This window comes from Gopherus evgoodei, chromosome 7, assembly GCF_007399415.2.
Source record: "Gopherus evgoodei ecotype Sinaloan lineage chromosome 7, rGopEvg1_v1.p, whole genome shotgun sequence".
In the NCBI taxonomy this organism is placed as follows: domain Eukaryota; kingdom Metazoa; phylum Chordata; order Testudines; family Testudinidae; genus Gopherus; species Gopherus evgoodei.
The window spans coordinates 44,368,235-44,387,974 of NC_044328.1; the positions used below are offsets into that span (position 1 = coordinate 44,368,235).

The 19,740-nt window shown below is 42.6% G+C and overlaps 1 protein-coding gene across 1 annotated transcript in view; it reads right to left on the reverse strand.

Annotated features, from left to right (window-relative positions):
* The window catches only part of COL13A1 (collagen type XIII alpha 1 chain), a 165,485-nt gene that overhangs the window by 70,325 nt on the left and 75,420 nt on the right, over positions 1–19,740 (reverse strand). Inside the window, exons 8-16 of the mRNA XM_030571227.1 lie at positions 17,603–17,638; positions 15,992–16,018; positions 14,814–14,840; positions 12,601–12,627; positions 12,467–12,493; positions 11,190–11,216; positions 5,399–5,464; positions 826–942; positions 360–401 (exon numbers count right to left, since the gene is read on the reverse strand). Coding sequence (XP_030427087.1) covers positions 360–401; positions 826–942; positions 5,399–5,464; positions 11,190–11,216; positions 12,467–12,493; positions 12,601–12,627; positions 14,814–14,840; positions 15,992–16,018; positions 17,603–17,638 — 396 coding nt within the window. The remainder of the gene's footprint in view (positions 1–359; positions 402–825; positions 943–5,398; positions 5,465–11,189; positions 11,217–12,466; positions 12,494–12,600; positions 12,628–14,813; positions 14,841–15,991; positions 16,019–17,602; positions 17,639–19,740) is intronic.

The window sequence follows — 19,740 nt, forward strand, 5'->3', positions numbered from 1 at the left end:
AGTTTGGAGAAAGCTAGCGCTGGCGCTAGCCATGCTGTATATATTATTTTCTGGACAGAAGACTTCAATGTAAAGTGCTTCTGATCATGTTTACCATGGGAAAATATGCTAAGATGCCTCCCCACGGTCCCTGAGCAAGGAACTTGGGTACACCCTGAGAGCAGAGCCAGCAGAGGTGACCCCTGGTAAATGAAACAGACAGCAATGGAGATATTAAGTGCAGTCGCCCAGTTTGCTGAACACTTGGTTCAGCCCTGCAGGCATGTTCCACGTCCTCAGGCATTAAGGAGCTGGCTGCATTCATGCAACGAATGCTGCATGCACAAGAGAGAGGAGTGAGGCAGCTCTACTAAACCTACCTTTCCATCCTTGCCTGCCTTTCCAGGCTCCCCTGCTTTGCCCTGTTGTGAGAGGGAAAGGAACATTAGTGACAGTATTTTCACCTTCTTAGGTTTCTTGCTGTCAGCCTGGGAATAGAACTAGGAGCAGAACATCAAAGAGATTTCAAGGGCTTTTTTTAGTCTGGTTTCTGCTGAGAGCAGGCTAATTACAGCCAGAGTGTTACTTCCTCCCCATAGCATAGGCTGGAGAGGAGGAAATGGCACTGGTGTCACCGTCTCACACATGTGTGTGCAGATAGGGATAGCTGGAGGCATAGAACTCCTCCCTCCCTGCCTGGGAACTCTTTCCTCCAGCCATGCCCTGAGAAATTGCTTGTGGTCAGTGCACCCGGCTCAGAGGAGACAATAAAAGGCAAAGGAAATTGCATGCATGTCAGGGGAAAGGAAGGATAAATGCTGCTTGTTTGGTTTCTTTTAAACTTACAGGTGGCCCAACAGGGCCAGGTTGTCCTGGATTTCCTGCTGGTCCAGATGGTCCAGTTGGCCCTGATGGACCAGGTGGCCCTGGTGGACCTTGAATCCCCGCCTGTCCTTGTTCACCCTGAGGTTCATTAAAACAAGGATTACCATCAGGCAGGGTTAACCCATAGCCCAGCATCCAAGGTGTGTGACATACAGCAGCTCAGCCAGAGCAAATGAAAGAGACAGAAGCCGAGCAAGTTACAGTTAGTGGCAGGAGAGGTTTCCAAAACTCAGGCAAAGGTCCCCTTCTGATGGTCTTTCTGGTTGGCTGATGGGAGCCATTTCCCTGTAGTTTGCAACTACATTTTAAAGCTCCTAGTCAGAGCTCACTTAGAGGAAATGCGAAAACTGGCTCAGATACTAAAATAGTGCCAGGAGCAACCCAAATACAAAGTAAATTGGTTTTTTAAGCTTAAAAAAGTGTGATTCATTTTATATAATAATATTGAGAATCCCCCAAGAATCTTTGAGCGCTTTCCATGTGAGGATCTTAAAGCACTGTACAGTCAGTGATCAATGAAACCTCACAGTGCCTTCTGAAATAGGGGACTACTCTCATTCCTATTTTAGAGAAATCAAGCCAGGATCACTCTGTCACCTACTGGCAGAGCCATGAGTCCTCAGTGTAATTTTTCCTCATACTCTAATCATTACACAACACTCTCTCAGTTTTGGCGTGTGTCTGCTCTTTCTTAATTTCTTTTAATTTGGAGCTTGCCAGAAACAGGAAGACCTAGGAGTCTTATCAGAAAGCCTATTCCTGTGAGACTTAAAATCAGTTTGATTTGGATAAGATGCACAAAAGCATCCAAACTTTTGGGTGCTTATCTGAACTAAATCTTTTGTAGCTGGGCCATCACATGCCACCTCAACAGCCAGTGTCTTGGATTCCCCAACATTCTAAAGCATTCATACATGGCTTTTGCTTCTGTTGTCACCGTGTGGGGGAATCAAGAATCATAACTGGCTGGTGGTGAGAAGGTAATGATTTAGAAGGATCTCATTTAAATACCAGAACACTGATCTATAAAGGATTAATCCTGTAAATTCCTAGAGGACCGGGACACTCAAGTTAAGCTCCCTGCTTTCTCGTTTTTTATCATTCCCTCTCCTTAGATACAGTATCATAAAGTCCTAATATCAGTGGCAGGATTTAAGTACAACAAAATTCTCTTTGTGATCTCACTGGAAGGCCTGAAATACAATGTAGTAAATTTATTCAAAATGAATATATGGGTTTGGGGCTATATCACATGAGATAAAGAGCATTGTCTCCGCTGAACTTGTACTGCGCAGAAGATGAAGTTGTTGGATACAATGTGGTTCCACTCACATGCAGTCATTATCCACATGTGTGTACAATGCATGTAATATATATCCCATGCATGTAGTACCAATGCTACGTCTATGCTATAGGCATGTGTTCCTGTAAGTCAGTTATGTGATCCCTCTTCCTACCTTCACTGTCCTTAAATTTTTAAACTAATAACAAGCATTACATAAAAATAGGCTTGTTCAAGGTGCCCAAGGAATGGCCACAGCTATTACTTCATTAACCATAGTGAATTTCCCTAGAACTAGTAAGGAACAACACTCACCAGCAGAAAAGGACTGCTTTATAATAATGGAGATGCTAACACTGTAATGGGTGAGGATTTAACCTGAATGAAGGAGGGTTTGGCAGCTGGTGATGAGTCAGTATAAGGGCACCAGTCACATTAGCAGCAGACCTGGTCGAAAAATTTTCAACAAAACAGTTTTCAATTGGAAAATGCAGTTTAATTGACATCCACGTTTTTTTCAACAAGTTTTTTGATGGGAAAAAGGTGACACAAGTTGTTTTGAATTTCATTTTGTTTTGATAATGTCAAAACATTTTGTTTTAACTTTATCATTTTGATCCATTTTCTGTTGATTTTTTATATTAAATATGGTATATTCTATTTATATATTATAGTTGATATTTTATATAATATAAAAGTTGAAACTATATGAATAAAAATGAGAAAGTTGAAATGAAACATTTCAAGCCCATTAGTGACCTGGCCTCTGCTCTGTAATATCCCTCTGTATCCAATCAGAATAGCAGGTTGTTCACCCTGTCCACATTACGGCCTAGGAAAAAAGAGCTTTATATTTCCCCCTTTTTGAAAGCAGTTTCCTAGCACATCCTGGGGTCTTTCCATAGAGATACATGAGCCTCCTTGAGCTGAATGTATATTCCATAGCCAGTGTCATTAAAGGACTGTCAGCCATACACCTTTAAATTTTTTTTTTTGGTGTGTATTTGGTTCCAGTAAAAACATGAGACAAATAGCCTTGGATAGAGTTGAGCAGTGGCACACTACAAAATTGCCTGAGACCTCCTTGCTATTGCCTCTCATTCCTGACTTACACTGCTAGCCCTGGCGCACATCTTCTGAGCACACCCTACTCACGGTTCCAAACATGGATGAGACTACATTTATTTTCACTTCTGACCCGACAAGGATCTGAAGTTAAGCCAGGCGGACAGGGAATACATTAACCTGCTGAGCTATCAAGCCTTTGGATTTGGCATAGTTTAAAAAAAACACATTTTAAAAACCCTATGAATATGAAAACAGACCATTAGTTGCGTACTAAGGTGATAAAGTTCGCCTCTTTGTGTTTTAGCCCTCGCTGTAGGGTGACCAGACAGCAAATGTGAAAAATCGGGACGGGGGCAGGAGGTAATAGGAGCCTATATAAGAAAAAGATCCAAAAATCGGGACTGTCCCTATAAAATCGGGACATCTGGTCACCCTACCTCACTGGTACTTTCAGTTGCTAACCCTTTGTCTTACTGAAACAAGGGGGAATCCTATTTGCCTGCTCTGTCTCCCACTACTCGGACTGTTAATAACTGGAATGGGCAATCTGTTGGATGTAGCTATTCACTTCTTGTGATTACCGGGGCACAGAAGGTGCTAATGTGTGTATATATGTTAAACCCAGTTGCCTTGATGGAAATTCACATTGGCAGCTGGCAAGCTTTCAGAAAGACACAGGCCACCTTCTTTGGTGGGATGCCTGAGCAAAGCATATGCCGTCACTGCAGTGTCCTTACATTTTTGCAGGGGACTTTGTTTAAGCAAGTGCTCCATATAGACAGACTCCTAGACACATAAAGCTTAGTTACTACATAATTATATTCTTATTAGTACTTTCAGCTTGGAGAGACCCTTTAGGATTTAACTGGAATGTAACTGGGTAGATAGAGTAAGTTGGAGATCAGATATCATCTTATCAGATGTCATTTAATATTTTTAGCCATTAATTGGTACTATTTTTCAGTTTTGTTAAACACCAATTAGTTGCCTAGATATTCCTTGTGAATTCAATGTTCTCTTCTCCCTCTAACAGGGCTTGCAGCTAACCACTGCTCCCCCCACAACAAATTCTCTGTTATAACACTCTTGCTGGTGTAGTGTAAAATAGCAGCAGTTTTTCTTCCAACTACTGGTAGTCATATTTGTTTTACAGCTTCAGCTCTTTCTAGCATTCCAAATGTTTGGCTCCCAGAGTTCATATGACGTACTATTCTGCTGTGGGGAGGCAGGATTTGTCGGAGTGGGCTTACATTTTCTGCTGCTTACGGAGTCAATTTCACAGAAGCTAAACGAATCATATACTTCAAATTCACATTTTTTTTTTGGTAATGCTTATGAGATTTACAGTCCTGGAGAATGAAGCCAGGTATAGAATGGAGTGCAGCAGTGCAAGCTTCCCTACCTGGCCCAGGAAATGAACTTTAGTTTTAAAAATCTTTCTATCAGCTCAGTCCTTTGCTTCTCTTTTGAGACTACCAGCTAGGGGGACAACCAATGCCAGCTGTGGTGGTTTGTGTGATGTAAACACCTGTTTAGTAGAAACTGGTCTGACACCACCAGTTCATTTCACATAGCTGAAAAAACACAAGATGATAACTCTAGGTAAGCAGTAAACTGTACTGGGCACAGACCAGTAGCCTGGAGATGAAAGAGTCTATAGCAAATACCCATCTCTTCAGACATCCTGCTTTCTATATCTCATACACAGTGAAAACTGTTTGACGTGACCATGCAAAGGAACGAAAAAATCAGCTGATAACATGAGGTGGCTCCGTATGTTTTAAAACAGGAGTTTGCCTAGTAAGCATGGCTTCTTGAAACAGTTTTACAGCACTTACTAAATTTAAAAAAGGGATCTCAGACCAGCCATTGATGTTGTTTTTGTGCATGCAGGAACTAGCTCCTTAAGGTAGCAGTTAGGCTTATCCATGACACTACCTCCTTTTTTACCGCATTTTCCTTCTAGTCATATGTTTCTTATTTAATTTGTTTTACTTTAAAACTCTGGATTCATTATGTATTTGTTTAGACACATTTTCCCACCAAATATGTGCTCCATTCTAAAGAGAGCCCCCTGGCTCTGCCAAAGTCTTTTTGAAACCCCTTCTCGAAGGAAGGAAAGAAGCTAATTAATCTTACGATTCGGAATAGGCTTAAAACAGGCAAGGAGGAAAAAGTGGCTACCTGGAAAGTGCGTCTCTTTATAACCGGGGGTGAAGCCAGCCGCACTGAATTGAGGAGAGGCAACAGCTGAAGAAGAAGACCAAACCCAAAGGTCACAGGGCAAAGGTCACAAGGCAAAGGAGTCAGTAGGACATCAAGAGAGAGCAGCCAATGAAGAAAATGAAACGATAGGGAAAAAGAAAGACTGTAATGAGCGTAAACCACAGTTGAGAGATAGTTGTGAATGGCACAGGGAGGGATACTTGTCATCGGGTACCGCTTGGCAAACCTCTGAGCTCTTCTGAATTTTACTTTAAACACAGGAAGGAATACCTCTGTTCTGGGCCTTGGAATGCTCTGGTTTTCCTTGAAGGGAATATAATTTTGCCGCCCCCTTGGTCTTTCACACCCAATCATTCTATCAGTTCTTTCTTGCTTTCTGTCTCAGCTCAGAAAGGAAACTTACCAAGAGATTTCTTGTGCCAGCTTCTGCTGCACTCCTCAGATAATCTTTATTGTAACAAAACAAATATTCTTCTCCCCAGCTCCCCGGAGTTCCCTTGGGACAGGACTGTTTCTCTCAATTGGTCCTTATTAGATCTGGGGCTCTTATTAAGACAGCAGTTTGCTCTATGTTTTTAAAGCTCCTCTTGTCACCTGAGATCTTTGGCAATTGCGGCTCCATGTATCTGTGACTCTCATTACAAGAAATATATTTTTTCACTGGATATCACCATGTTACTAGATAAATCCGCAATGAATTCTCTACAAATTACAAAGATTGGTGACTATACAGTTACCCTCGCTACAGTTCACAGTTATCCCCTTTTCTTCCCTTACCCCAAGATTGTTCTCCGTGTTCCTTTAAAAGCTCTAATAATCTTGCCATTTTCCTTCTCGTTAGACCTGCTCCTTCAAGCTGTTGTGGGATTCCACCATTTAACTGGTTGGAGGGGTCAATGCACAACAGTGAAGGAGTCCCTCCCAAGCAGAGACAAGTTCATCACCTATTCATCAACCTCACATTTCCTGCCAGGGACAGCAGTGAGAGAATGAGACCAGTTTGTGAACTTATACCCTTTTATAGCAAAGCAGAATTCTATTAGGAGCCGTCTCACTTGTTCAAGATTCTTCATTTTCTTTTGCTTCACAAAGACACTCCATATCATCTGAGAGTGATTTGAGATGTTCCCTGATCAGCAGAGGGGATGAACTTTTGCTTCACAATATGCTGAGCCTGCACTTTCTGTCTCCTTGTTTAACAGTAACAATGGCTTGTGATCCGTTTTGGACAAGAATCCTCTCTACATCACAAAGCTGATCCTCACAAATCAAAACCATGTACTAAAGCTCTGGGTCTTCTGTTCACCCTTCTGCTGTATCTAATTTCCACTTCCAAACATGCTCCTGTCTGCCTGTGCACTTAGGAAGCTGCTTTGAACCACAGCACATTCGTGCTGACAGCACCAATTCAAACACCAGGAATGCTCATATTAGGCCTGATTCTCTTTCCCATTTACCTCAGTTTCACACTAGTCCTAACTCCATTGAAGTCATTCTTGATTTATAGCAGTGTAAGTGAGGGGAACAGCAAGTCCTCCACATGTGCACACACAGTACTCCTCCCTGGGGGTTTTCCCTGTCTGAACTGTGAACTCAAGGCTGAGAGGTGTTGCCTGCAGGTCTCCCACGACAGTGATGATGTGCATCTAAGCAGCACGCTCTGCTCCCCCTAAACATGGGTGTTTGTGTTTTACTGAAAGCTCAGACCCAGTCTTGTTGCAAAGTGAAATGTCATCACAATATTGCAGCCTTAAAGTCCTGCCCACTGGGCAGTTTATATAAACAGTAAATACATACTTGAGGCAAACCAGTGGTGAGAGCCTCTGACTCAGAGGACCACAATTAAAAGCAGATTTACAGACCACATTAGGGCGCACTGAACCTCAGAAGAATTAAATATGATAATTTCAGCTTTTGAGGTGAAGCTGTATGATCAACTGAGCCTTTGAAAACTTGCAGTACCCAGGCAGTCAGCATACGTGGCATTTGGGAGGGAGTAAGCAGCCATGTTTTCAGTGCCAGGGCTCTGGAAACCAGTCAGTCTCTCAGAGGCAGTCTGCACTGATGGACTTCAGGTTTCACATCATTTTTAATGTTATCCTGTGCCCTAATCTAACACAAGAGATCATAAGCTATCAAAAAATACAAACTGGCCCTAGAAAATTGACCAGGCCACTCTTGATAAGAGCAGGTTCTCCTCTGCCAAAAAGCAAACTTTTGTGAAGAGTGGGGCAAAGAACAGAGAAAGGAAGGGCTGAAGTGGAACAGGTGGGATTTTGACCAGAGCTATTATGGTACTAATTAGGGTGTTCAGTGCCATGTGTGTATTGTGTGGAATATGGCCAACACCATTCAACATGATGCTGTATCACAATGGCTGGAAAATACAGAGATATTCTAGAATTTTCTTCAGCTTGGTTTGATTAATGGGTATTTCCTTTTGGGCATTATCGGGACAGCGTCAGGGAGCAAGATAATATGAGACCAGCCTGGTAGTTCAGTGGATCATTCTGGATTGGTTGCCTGTGTAGTGGGGGCTGGGAAAACTGTTATCTTTCAGGTGGGCAAAGGATCCATTTAACATCTCCTTGTAGTAACTCGGGTGAATGATCTGGGAGTCACCAAAATGGGATTTGTGTATGTGTGTGTGGGAGGGGGAACCCTGTTGTATCTCATGTAACTCTATTGACTCAAAGAGGTAGTGGCTGAAATGTGCTGGCTGGAAGGAAGGGAGTGGGAAGGGCTATTCAAAATGGGTAAGGAGAAAAATGGCATGGAAACTCAGGAGCCTATTTAGTTTCCCTTCTTCAAAACTGAGCATAGGTGAGAAGGGACCTGGCTATAAATTCAGGTACATAGAGAGCAAGCATATGAGGAGTGGGTAAGAAATCTATTTCAAGCCTCTTTCTTCTGTCCTCAGAATTGCATCCCCAAAGTCCCAATGGCAAGTTCTTTTCAACACAGAGGATGCAATATTGGATCCTCATCCTTATTTCTTTTGCATCAGAACTGGGTCCAGTTAGACCATTACTCACAAACCTTTAGTGTAAGGATCTGATTAGAGCGCAGGGCTGCAAGTGTTGTACTTAGGTATTCCTAGGGGATAGTGAAGACAGAGTGACACAGAACTGGGTCAGTTAGATACACCACATCATCAAGAGAAAAAATAACTTTACTGGCCTGACTATTCTGAGACCAGGTTCCATTCCCAGCTCTACACTGGCCATTGTGATTTTGTAACATGCTCTGATGACCCACTCTGTCTTTAAGGATTATAACCCTGTAACCTCCTAGTATGGTCTCTTTACCCACGGGAATGTATGTCCTGTTTGCTCAGGGGTTACACAATAGACTGATGTTTTAAAAAATGGGCCAGGCAGGTTAAGAGGGAGCCTGACTTTAAATTTCCTTTCTTTAAAAAAAAACCCCAAAACAAAAACCTTTCCCTGTTGTTATCATATTTCTAATTCATTGTCCTGCCCATGGCATCTGGTGATGGTAACTGCTGCTTGTTTGAACCAGACAAATTCTAAGTTAGCTAAAAAAGTGCATAAAACTATTTTAAAAGGGACTTTTCTTATTGTTCATTTCCCTTTTTTTAACTCTTATAATGAGGAAGAGAGGGATATCTGTGCATAAGCTGGTGCACATCTATTACTCCCTTCCCCCTAGAGCCCACTGGCTCACAGGTATATTCAACACAGGAAACTGGTCTGAGGGCAGTTGTCACACACATGTCAGAAGCTCTGATTCAGACAAGTTAAGCACCTCCATATCACTTTTTAAAAGATTGGATTTGGTGCTCCTATAATCCTGGATAGAGCCAAGCAGGGCACAGGCGGGCTTCCCTTGCCTAGCTTCGCCAGTGTGCATCATAAGTCTAACCTGTAGCACCTTCTGTGTTACAGTCCTGGGCCTTTTTTAAGTGGAGACTGCCAACTATTGATTGGGTAGTGGTGATATTTAAATGTGGACCAACATCCAGCAATGACTATGAATTGAGACCACTTGTGACCTCAGTCAGGTATAAACTGAGGTTATGCCTCTTAATTTGTAATCAATTTCTCCATTTCCTAATTGTGTTGAGTCCCTGCCCTTGCTTGTCACTTTGAACAATGTGGACAGTCTGGAGCCAAGGGCTGTAATGGAACCGAGGACACTGCTTAAGTGAACATTGTTGTTAGCTTTTTTTTTTAACATAACAATCTAGTGAGATGGCTTGTCTAAATAAGCACAGCTGACCTTCTATTATTGTATCGGGGCCGGAACACACGACTACCTTTCTCCCCCCAACACTCAGATGCCACTGACAGGTTTGCTAACTACATGCAGTCTTCATACCAGAGTCTTGGACCACCCCTCACCCCACTTCTCTCTGGGCCCAGGGCCAGCACCCGATCTAATTGTCCAGAGACTTTTGAAAAAATAAATAGAAAGCTTTTAAGCCTGTCTCCCTGTGCATAGTGGTTACAAGTTTCAATCCTCTCATATGATGTCCTTCCAGTGCATTTCCAATGGCTTTTCAGAGCTAGAGTTGTTTTTAGTTTTGTTTATGCCTGGTTAAATTCTATCCCTATAATCCCCTAAACCCCATGATATAGTCCCGTCTCTCTTGAAAGGGCAGGATGGGGAAGCAAATGGGACTACTTCCTGGGCTTAAAAAGATTATTACCAAAATAAATAAGTGTTCCTCCCCTTTTCCAAGCAGTGATGTTCAAAAAGCCAGGTGGCATCTACAAGATTACAGGGAATTCACTGGGAACTGTGACAGAACTGGATGTCTAACTCTAAATGTAGACCATAGGCATTATTTACCGGGTAAAGAATTTCTACCCTGCCTCCCTCAAAAAACTTCCCGCCCCTTAGTGAATACATGGACGTGAAGCGTTCTAACTATAAATACATAGGCTTTCCAGGCACACAGCCAGTTTTACCCATTGCCTTTCACTGATTTGCTCTTGAAGCCTACATTTCTGCAGCCCTTTATGGGCCAGATTATGCCCTCTGGATCTGCACATGGAGGGGGCCACCCATGGAAGTTTCGCCCAACTTTAGCTCAGCCAACTCTGCAGCAGCATCCCTCCCTTCAGGCTCTATAGAAGGCTCTCCACATGGTCCAGGACCTGTGCTGGATGAGGAGTGGGCAGAGAGCAGAGGGGCTGGGAAGGAAGAGGTGGCCAGGACAGTGCAGAATCAGGGCAGGAGATGCCCATTGTGCCCTGACTTGGCCTTATACAAATTAAGTGAAAAAGATAACAGAGCCCTTAGCTGAATGACATTTTCCCTGAGGCCTCCCATGATGTCCTAGCCATGCTGCCAGCGAGGGCACTCACTAGGGTCCAGAGATGGTATGGAGGCACAAAGCCTCTGAATGACCCTGGATTCCAACAAATCCCTAGGGATCCACCAAGTTTAGGGGTGCAGCCCGCATCCTTTTTCTCATGAGGCAAAGCCCACTTCCTGACAGGATGATGTTGGGGGAGGGGGTTTCTCCATAAGGGTATGGGATGGGTATATATCTGGAGGTCTGTCCTAGTTTAAAGGAATGAAATAAAGTAGTAAATCTCTCCTAGAAAATTCTATGTAGTACATTCCAACAATACATGTCAGTCAGTAAAATGGCACTTGTGGGACACATATGATGGACCTCATTAATGAAATATCCTATATTCTCAGATAAAAGCCATTCAGATAGAGTAGGATTAATGTGCAGGAAGCCATGGGACAGTTAATAACAAATACTGCTTACCCTGTGTGGGTAGTCTCCACACTGGCCCTGTGAATGGAGGGAATTAAAAGAAAATAGTTTAAATTGTGAATGCAGTGAACTAAAGTAGGCATATGGGGTTAGAGCCACAGCAGGTAAAAATCAGCATGGCTACACTACAGCTATGCCAATTTATACCAACTGAGCATCCAGCGTATTATTCATTACCCCTTTTCTCCTCAGTGTCATCATTTGTGTCTTGCCCAGAGAGCCACAGAAAGCAATGGACAGACAGACAAACACACACTCTCTCGCTATCTCTCATTTTGAAATGTACCCAAACTATCATTTTATAGGATTTCCCAGCATATAACCCATCAGATTTTCATTGTAGCTGCTGAGGCTTCACAGTTGGGATAAGATTTAGAAAAAAACAGAATCCTAAATTCATATTTAGGCACTTAAATAAATGGTGATTTTCAAAACTCTTGAGCCAACATCACTCAGCACTTTTGAAAATCAGACCTCTTATTTAGAGGCCTACATATGGATTTAGGAGACATGCTTTTGACGTCTAGTTTTGGAAACACTGTCTTTTGTTATTAGTGTCAGGGTCTTTTTCTTAAAACACTTTAGGAAAAAATAAACAAAACCTCATCAGAGCACCTAGGTCTCGTGTTGCTCCTTATCCACTGCTGCTTTTAACTCTCTTTCATTCTTTAAAATGCATCTGTTCTGATTTCAATGTGACCACGTGGAAAACATTTTAGCCTCAGTTATGGGTATGGCCAAAAAAGGCACTTCGATATAGCTAACATTGGCTTCCTATCTCTATTCTGAGTCAGAGCGGCATAATTCAGTGAAGAAAAGAAGTTTTTACCATAAACTCCATAGCTATAGAAGAGCAGGCTGTATTCCATTCAGCCTCAGGCATTATCAGCAGCATTTCTAGAGGAGCAGCAAAGAGTCCTGTGGCACCTTATAGACTAACAGACGTTTTGGAGCATGAGCTTTCGTGGGTGAATACCCACTTCATCAGATGCATGCATCTGAGGAAGTGGGTATTCACCCACGAAAGCTCATGCTCCAAAACGTCTGTTAGTCTATAAGGTGCCACAGGACTCTTTGCTGCTTTTACAGATCCACACTAACACGGCTACCCCTCTGATACTTGATTTCGAAAAATCCTGTCTGTTTTGTGAACTGACCTAATTTGCTCTGAAAGCCATAGCTGAAGGCTATGGAATACCAAGATGAACCACTCAATCATTTCCTTGCCTTTTAAATGTCATTATAAACCCAGCTCCCATTAAAATTACCTTTTCTCCTTTTTGTCCTGGAGGTCCCTGTGAAAGGAAAACAATTTAAAAATTAATTAAAAAGTACTGTGCCTATTGGGGGAAAGTGCCAAAAGAAGGTAGATTTACAAGAAGGTGATAAGTTCAGCACTTACCGGCTGTCCCTTAGGACCAGCAACACCCTTTAAAAAAATACATTGTTGTGAGTTATATCTATGCTTATACATTCAATGACAGGAACATTAAACATCTCAGCATGTGGCGTGTACTCAGATGGAAATGTGGGTTTTAAAAAAGACTTTAGCCAAAAATTTCTATGGTAGATCTCTGTTCCCCTTGCAGTGTTTCTTACACTAGAGGAGCGAAGATGCACAAGTCCTGCAGCTTTACCGAATGGGGATACCAACAGGAGAGTGAAAAATTAAGTAGTTCTATAACAGCCGCCCTCTTGGCTGACACACTGGAGAATGAAGCAGGGACTTCGAGAACCAAAAGCAAAGCTGATACTGGAGCAACTTATATTCTCTGTGGGTCAGCACAGAGGGGCACCAGTAATACCGATGCACCAGAGGGTTACATATTTCATCTGCTCAAAGGATGCTCATCCTCAGCATCTGAGGCTCCCCAAATGAGCCCCACTTATCTGATGGCCACAATCTTGGCTGACACAGCAGGGATTGAACCAGGGGCCTCAGAACTAAAAGCATGAGCTGCTAAAACTCTCTAAGGAGGGGTTGTAACAATATCCTCTGTGGCATGGCATGGCACAGCATGGCATGGCCCAGCAGGGGACCTCTAACACACGCTCACCACGGGTTCAGCTTCACCTATAGTTTTTCTTTTTTAAGGCCTAATTCTAGCTATATGTTGGGCACCCTCCATTCATTTCCATGGGAATTGAGGTTGGTTAGGGCTCTCTGCAGTTGCTCGGCACCTTGCAGCTTCACTCCTGAATAAATTAAAAGCCAAAGTCTGTGCTTGAATTCCCTCATACAATTTTCATTTGCTTAATTGAGAATCACATGTGTGCCCTCAAAGGGCAGCATTTAGCCCTACAGAAGGATGGGCTCTAACTACAGAAGCCAATGGGAGCATCCTGTGTAGGTCAGGCCCATTTTAACTCTCTATTTCCTCAGTGTGATGTTTAGGAATACTCTGGAAGCATCCTTCATGACATATTAATGAAAGCTCCTTGAACGGTAAGGGGACGGAGAAAGACAATTAATTTGCAAAGTAGTGTTAAATCAGTAATTGCTGGCCTTCGCGTCAGGTCAAGCAGGAGCTTGGGTGAGGCTCTGGCTTGTACTATTTTGACAGACTCTAGGGAAAAAAGGAAGGGAGAGATATAAGATTTTACTTTAGCTTCAAGTGGAGAGTAAGAGAGAACACCCACATTGCTTTAGTTCTCTGTCCTGCATATCAACACATGAACAGCAACTCACTGAAACTAGTGACTTTCCTGGAATAAGCACACTCAGGCAGAATAGCAGTAGAGTTAACAAAATGGATATTTTTTGGAAGAACAAAAACAATAAAAACTGAGTAACCCAAAGTGTGTCCAGTTACCTATATGTAGCTGATATGGTAGCTGGCTGCAGGGATATTACTAATTGCTGGCTTTCCAAATTACTCATTTGAATAACCTTGTGAACAGTGAACTCCCTGAACCATGTGAAAAGTGAAAATTAGAGCTGGCCAAAAAAAAAATCAAAATTTGAAATTTTGATGAAATGAAGGAAATTAACACAGCTACATATTAGTTTTAAACATCTATATCATTGTGATTTCACAACTAAAATTCTCCAGATATCTCAAAGTCACAAGGCCTTGTTTAGGACACCATAAAGTACATGCCAAGTTGGTAGCATTAAAATTAAGCCATTTTGGATTTATCAAGAAAAATCTGAAAAATCATCTTAATAAGTGACTAATGTGCTTTTTGTTGTTGTTCAGAAAACCCAAAATCTGCTAAATGGGTTTTTATGAAACTTTCCATAAACATTTACTTCTGAGATGAGTCCAACCATGAAACATTTCAGTTCCCAAAGTATTTTTAAAGTATATATTTAGTAACTGAACATAAGGCTTAATAATGGAAATGACATTCCCATGTATAACTATAGAGTTGCTATTGTAACATGATGATACAGGTACTCATCATGTAAAAATTATAGATAAACCTCCCAGATTCTGCTATCATGATTTTCTTATATTAGCTAGAAAGTTAGTATGTTAGCAGGAATTTGGGTGGTTAGTATGCAGAGATTACTGATTTCCTTTGAGTCAAACTCTAGTTAATGCCCCTGAGGAGAACCAATACAACCCCAAACCAACCCTCGACTCCCTGAAATACATATGTAATTTTTACCATCTCCCCCTTCTGTCCAGGATGGCCCTGAAAAGGTAAAAGAGTGTGTGTTATCATTATAGAATCAGGCCTAAGCACTGCATTTACACATCCCCATGCTGTAGCTGGTCATTTCATTTTGCTTATTCTTGGTGCCAAAAAGACATAATGTTGTGCCCATGTAGCCTCACAGCAAGTGGATCATCACTTCTGATCATTCAGGTGCAAAGCACAGAAAATAAAACTTTGCTGATGAATAGCATGGACATGTGGTGAGGTATTTAGACCCTCCCTAGAGGTTGACAGGAAGGGGTTAATGCTCTCCTTCGGACTAGAGGAAGGAGCACAGCTGTCTGCCTGGAGTGCAGTGATGTGTAGGGTAGCAGTGCTCTGATTGATTAATTATCTCCAGTTGAGTATAAGAGGGATGCTTCTGGGAGCTGCTGAGGAATGTTTCTGGTGCTGAGATAGGATCCTTAGTATGCGGTTTGGGGCTAGGAAGAGCACTGGGTGGGGCAATGTGGTTTCTTTTTCTTTCTGAAACTTGGTTGCAGTGAGCTACAGTTTAGACTTTTCTTTTGGACATGCCTGAAACAACTCATGTCTTGTTTCTTGACTGTGGTTGGGAGAAACTTTGCAGTATCTGTGTTTCCTTTTTAAAGGGGCAGGACATTATTTACATTTGCCTGTTTTACAACAAAGCTCACCACAGAAGGGGCTTGAGTGCACAAAGGCCTTCAGAATCCTTTGCTGTGCTGGCTGACTTGTTGCAATGTTGGGGAGGAATAAACCATAATGTTCAATTAATAGCTAGTCTAGGCTGTAGTGAGATGATATCTGAAGCTTAGGAAACTCATTCTATTTGTCTCTGTCTCTCGCTGTCACTGCTGGAAATGGGAACTCAATTGCTCAGTTAAGTTAAGGCAGCTTCAGGGATAAGTGCTAGTTCATAGGTGAAGTAATAGGGTAACCAGAAGAGCAACATCAGTAGGGCACCTTCCATGATTTGCTGATGCTCTGAAGCCTCTCCAGGGGAGTTTGGTGGTGGTGTTCTCCTGTCCAAATGGGCATGCACACACTTTGCAAAATAATTCTATACAAATTAATCTATTAACAGCCTGGCTCAGAGGACAGAGGAAGTACTAGACAAAGGGACGTGGACAGGGAGAGAGAAGCTGTGAGGGAAATGTTTCACTTACCGGTTTGCCATCCAAACCAATCGGGCCCTGAAAGGAAAAAGGGAGAGCTGATGGGAAACTAGTTCATTGGTGGTTTATGCATTTGCTCCACAAATCTGGGTGGGGACTCAGGATGCAGATGGATTACACAGCATATGACAGAAAGAACAGTGAAGGAATGATGTGGCTGTGACTTTAAACAATGAACCCCTTTAGACTTGAGACGCAGAACATAGGAGAAAGAAAGCAAATTGACTAATCCAGTGGAGTGCTGCTATGTGAGAGATTTCTTATCCTGGTTTCTCACTGGCGGGGTGTGCTGCAGAGCCAATGTAGCCATCGCTCAGTCCCATGGGGGAATTTCTTGCTTCAGTCACTAGTGGCCTCTGGCTAATTAAGGAACTATCTTGATGGGCTCTGAATGGCCCTTGCAGTTTTCCTTGGCTGGAAGGATGCTGGCTGTGATGCAAAGGCTCAAGTGTGTGGGGCTGTGTAGAAAAAATGGGGGGGGGGTCCTCAGGACTCTGGCAGGATGACTGAGAAGTCATGGAGAGGGGCAGAAGTGAGGAGAGAGGAAAGGATAAAATGAGAAGATGGGAGTCATGCACTAAAACACCTTTCAAGGTCTGGGCCCTGGTTTGTTTTTATTTTAACTCGATCTGGGCTTGTTTGCTCTCCTTATGCTTGGACATCAAAATGCAGGGAGATCTGCTTCTCCTCAGTGCCTTGCTCCTACTAAAGTGAGGGTAGTTTGCAATTATTGGCCACCTTTCAGAGAGGCAGGGCAGAGCGTCCAGTGCTCAGTGAGCATGGAGACTGCAGAATCCTCTTTTTTTTTTTTTTTTTTTTTCCAGTCCAGGCAATTGCCCACAGATCTGTGTTTGTATACAGCAAACCCTTGAATAAAGACTACCAAGCCCTCAGCTGAACTGAGCAGACTGGCAGAGGGGTGTGTGTGACAAAAGTAGTTCAGTTATCAGAATACATTATAATACATTAACAGAAAATACATAATAAATACAGAGTTTTGGAACAGAATAGCTGCTGTGGATGGTGCTGCAGTACCAACCTGCCAGCAAGTGTGGGGCTGAAATGGAAATTTCTTCATCTTCAGAATCTGTTTTTCATGTCATGGCCCACTCAGGCTGTATCTGTAACTTACAGTGCTGCAAAAGAAATTCCAGCCGTGCTTTCACCCTCTTCCCCTCCTGTTGCCTGGGCTTTCAGTCTAGCAAGGTCAATAGCTGAGCCACACTGCACAGAGCCGGATGAATCTCAGGGGCTCTTTGTTATTACAATATCACATTGGAGTTCATTAAGGATGGAATTTCACTTACCTGGGATTTATTTTCTTTATTTTGGTTGTTTTGGGGTGTTTTTTACAGCACAGACCAAGCATGGTATTTTAACATTAGGGTTTTTTAAAAATTTAATTTCCTTTAGTGTTGTATCTTTGTTTTTTAAGGCATCATTAAAAAGAAAAGAAAATAGTAATGAACCAGAAGAAACCTTTTCAATTACATTATATTGGATCCATGGTTTTGGATGGAAATGCTGAAAGGCACTTAGCTTTAGTGACACGGGCTGGCAATATTATACACTTGTACCTCATAGATTAACAGTTCCACTTACCGGAAATCCAGGAAAACCTCTCGTTCCAGGCTGTCCCTGAGAAGAATAAAATGGAGACAGAGAGGTTTAAAGAAATCTGAGAGCAGTGCAACATATCTTCCTAAAATTGCTCTGTAGGGCCTCAGGGTTTGTTATTTTCCCCAACCTGATCTCTGTGTAATATCACTGCAGTTCTCAGTATAGTCACCCAAGACTCAAGTGTGTTTTAAGAAAGCAGGCTACTGGGGAGCCAGGGGAAGTCTCCAATCGCAGCCTTGTTTTGTACAGATCCAGGACAGTGTTGGAGATGGTCCAATTTGGACTCCAAGTACTTTGTCTGAAGTTTCTAAAGTAATTAAATGGGCGTTCCTAGCTCACACGCTGGCCTTCTGGAGCATTTTCCAATGCCTAAGCTCTCTTTATGGAAATTCCTTGCATAGCCACATGCATGGCCATAAAATGAGGTGTTTAATACTGAGTGATGTGTAGTGCAATGTGCAAACCTTTGCAGCTCACCAAGTCTATATCATCAAGACAAACTCTATGCTATTGCCCCAGTTCATTAGTTTACCCGGCTGTAGCAGAGATTCTTCAGAATAAAAAGGGATTGTATGTAAAGTGAATGGGCAATGTAAACAAGCCCCTTCCCTGCTCTTCTTTTCCAATAAGTCAGTTTCTGATTGATTGTCAATGCAAGATCTGAATCAAACAAAATGCAGCGAGTATTGGCAGATCACACAATGGAGTGACTGTCAGACTACTTGTCATAGATTCAACCACATATAGACAATTAAAGGGTGAAAGCCTCATGGCTGCTAGTTTGCAAAACACTCAGTGCCAGAGCACAGATATCCTACAAGTCCTGTTTATTTAAGGGTATCTTAAATCCTGATTTAGCTAGCGATGTGTGAGCCATCTTGGAAAGAATAACAACAATTTTCAGTCTGATTCTGAAATTAAGCCGTTTAGATTAAAATAGTTGAATGAAGTAAATTCTGTGCCTCCCTCTTCTTCTCTGACCCCTGAATCCCTTTTGCAATGTCAATAGGTCTAGTTCTCTCTCCTGGGCTAACTATTCTTTTGAGACCTTGTGCATTCTGGGACTTCCCAGTTCTGAGCTGGGTGAGATGGGGAAGGGAAATACCTTCTAGGGCACTTTTAACCTAGGGAAGTCCCTTAGCATATAAGATTTGAATGAAACAACTGCTGGGACTGAACATAAATTATGACCACACCTTTGATCCTCACAGTGGAGTGTCAGTGAAGGTTCAGGGCTGTTTAGCAGTTGAGGCGAATGACTTGGGAGCCGGATGCATGTTCAGAATGGGAGAGAAGAAGTTGGGAGGTCAGGTGAAGGATCTGGCTGGATTGGGAGAAAAAGGGGGTGCAGAGGCGCAGTGAGCAGTGGATAAGGAAGCGTTCATGATTTTGGTGGGGCTCTTCGGAAATTGTGAGCCTGCGTGCTTCTTGAATTCCTCCATCACTGTAGTTAACTGTCCTATGCAGTAGCAAGGGATTAGCTCACTAGACAGTGTGCAGCATTGTGGAATTAAGCCCAATAGACTATAGGAAGCACGGAATGGTCAGAGCACATCAATACCCAGCCTTGCCTTTTCCCTCCTTTGGCGCCCCTGCATGTGCTGGGGACTGGGATAAGGGCCAGATTAGAGCCTCTTTGGCAGTAGAAGGAGCCTTTACCTCAGGATATTCCACAGAGAATATTTCCACCTCTTTACAGTCCCTTACGCCTCTGGAGTGACATAATGGGGCCTTGGCACAATGTCGAGTTGGGCCCAAAATCTTTTTTGCAGGGCTCTAGAGAACTACAGCTGCTATAAAACGTCTCAAATTGCACCAAACAGCAATGTTGTTATTCAGAATGCTAGCATGACTGAACCATTCACATTGTTTTTTTAAAGCTTTACTAAGTTGAATTTGGTCACAGTTGCTTTGCAGGATACATATAAAACCACCTGGATCCGTTGGCTTGTGGCCAGAGAAGATACACTATACATTTAAGGATCTGCCCAATGCTGATTTCCAAAAGGGTGAGAACTGAGAAGATCTCATTAATAAATCATTAATTTTTGGACTACTCCCACAGACAAGAAGTGCTAAGAAAAGAATCAGGGAGGAAACCCGGAAATGGTGCAATTTGG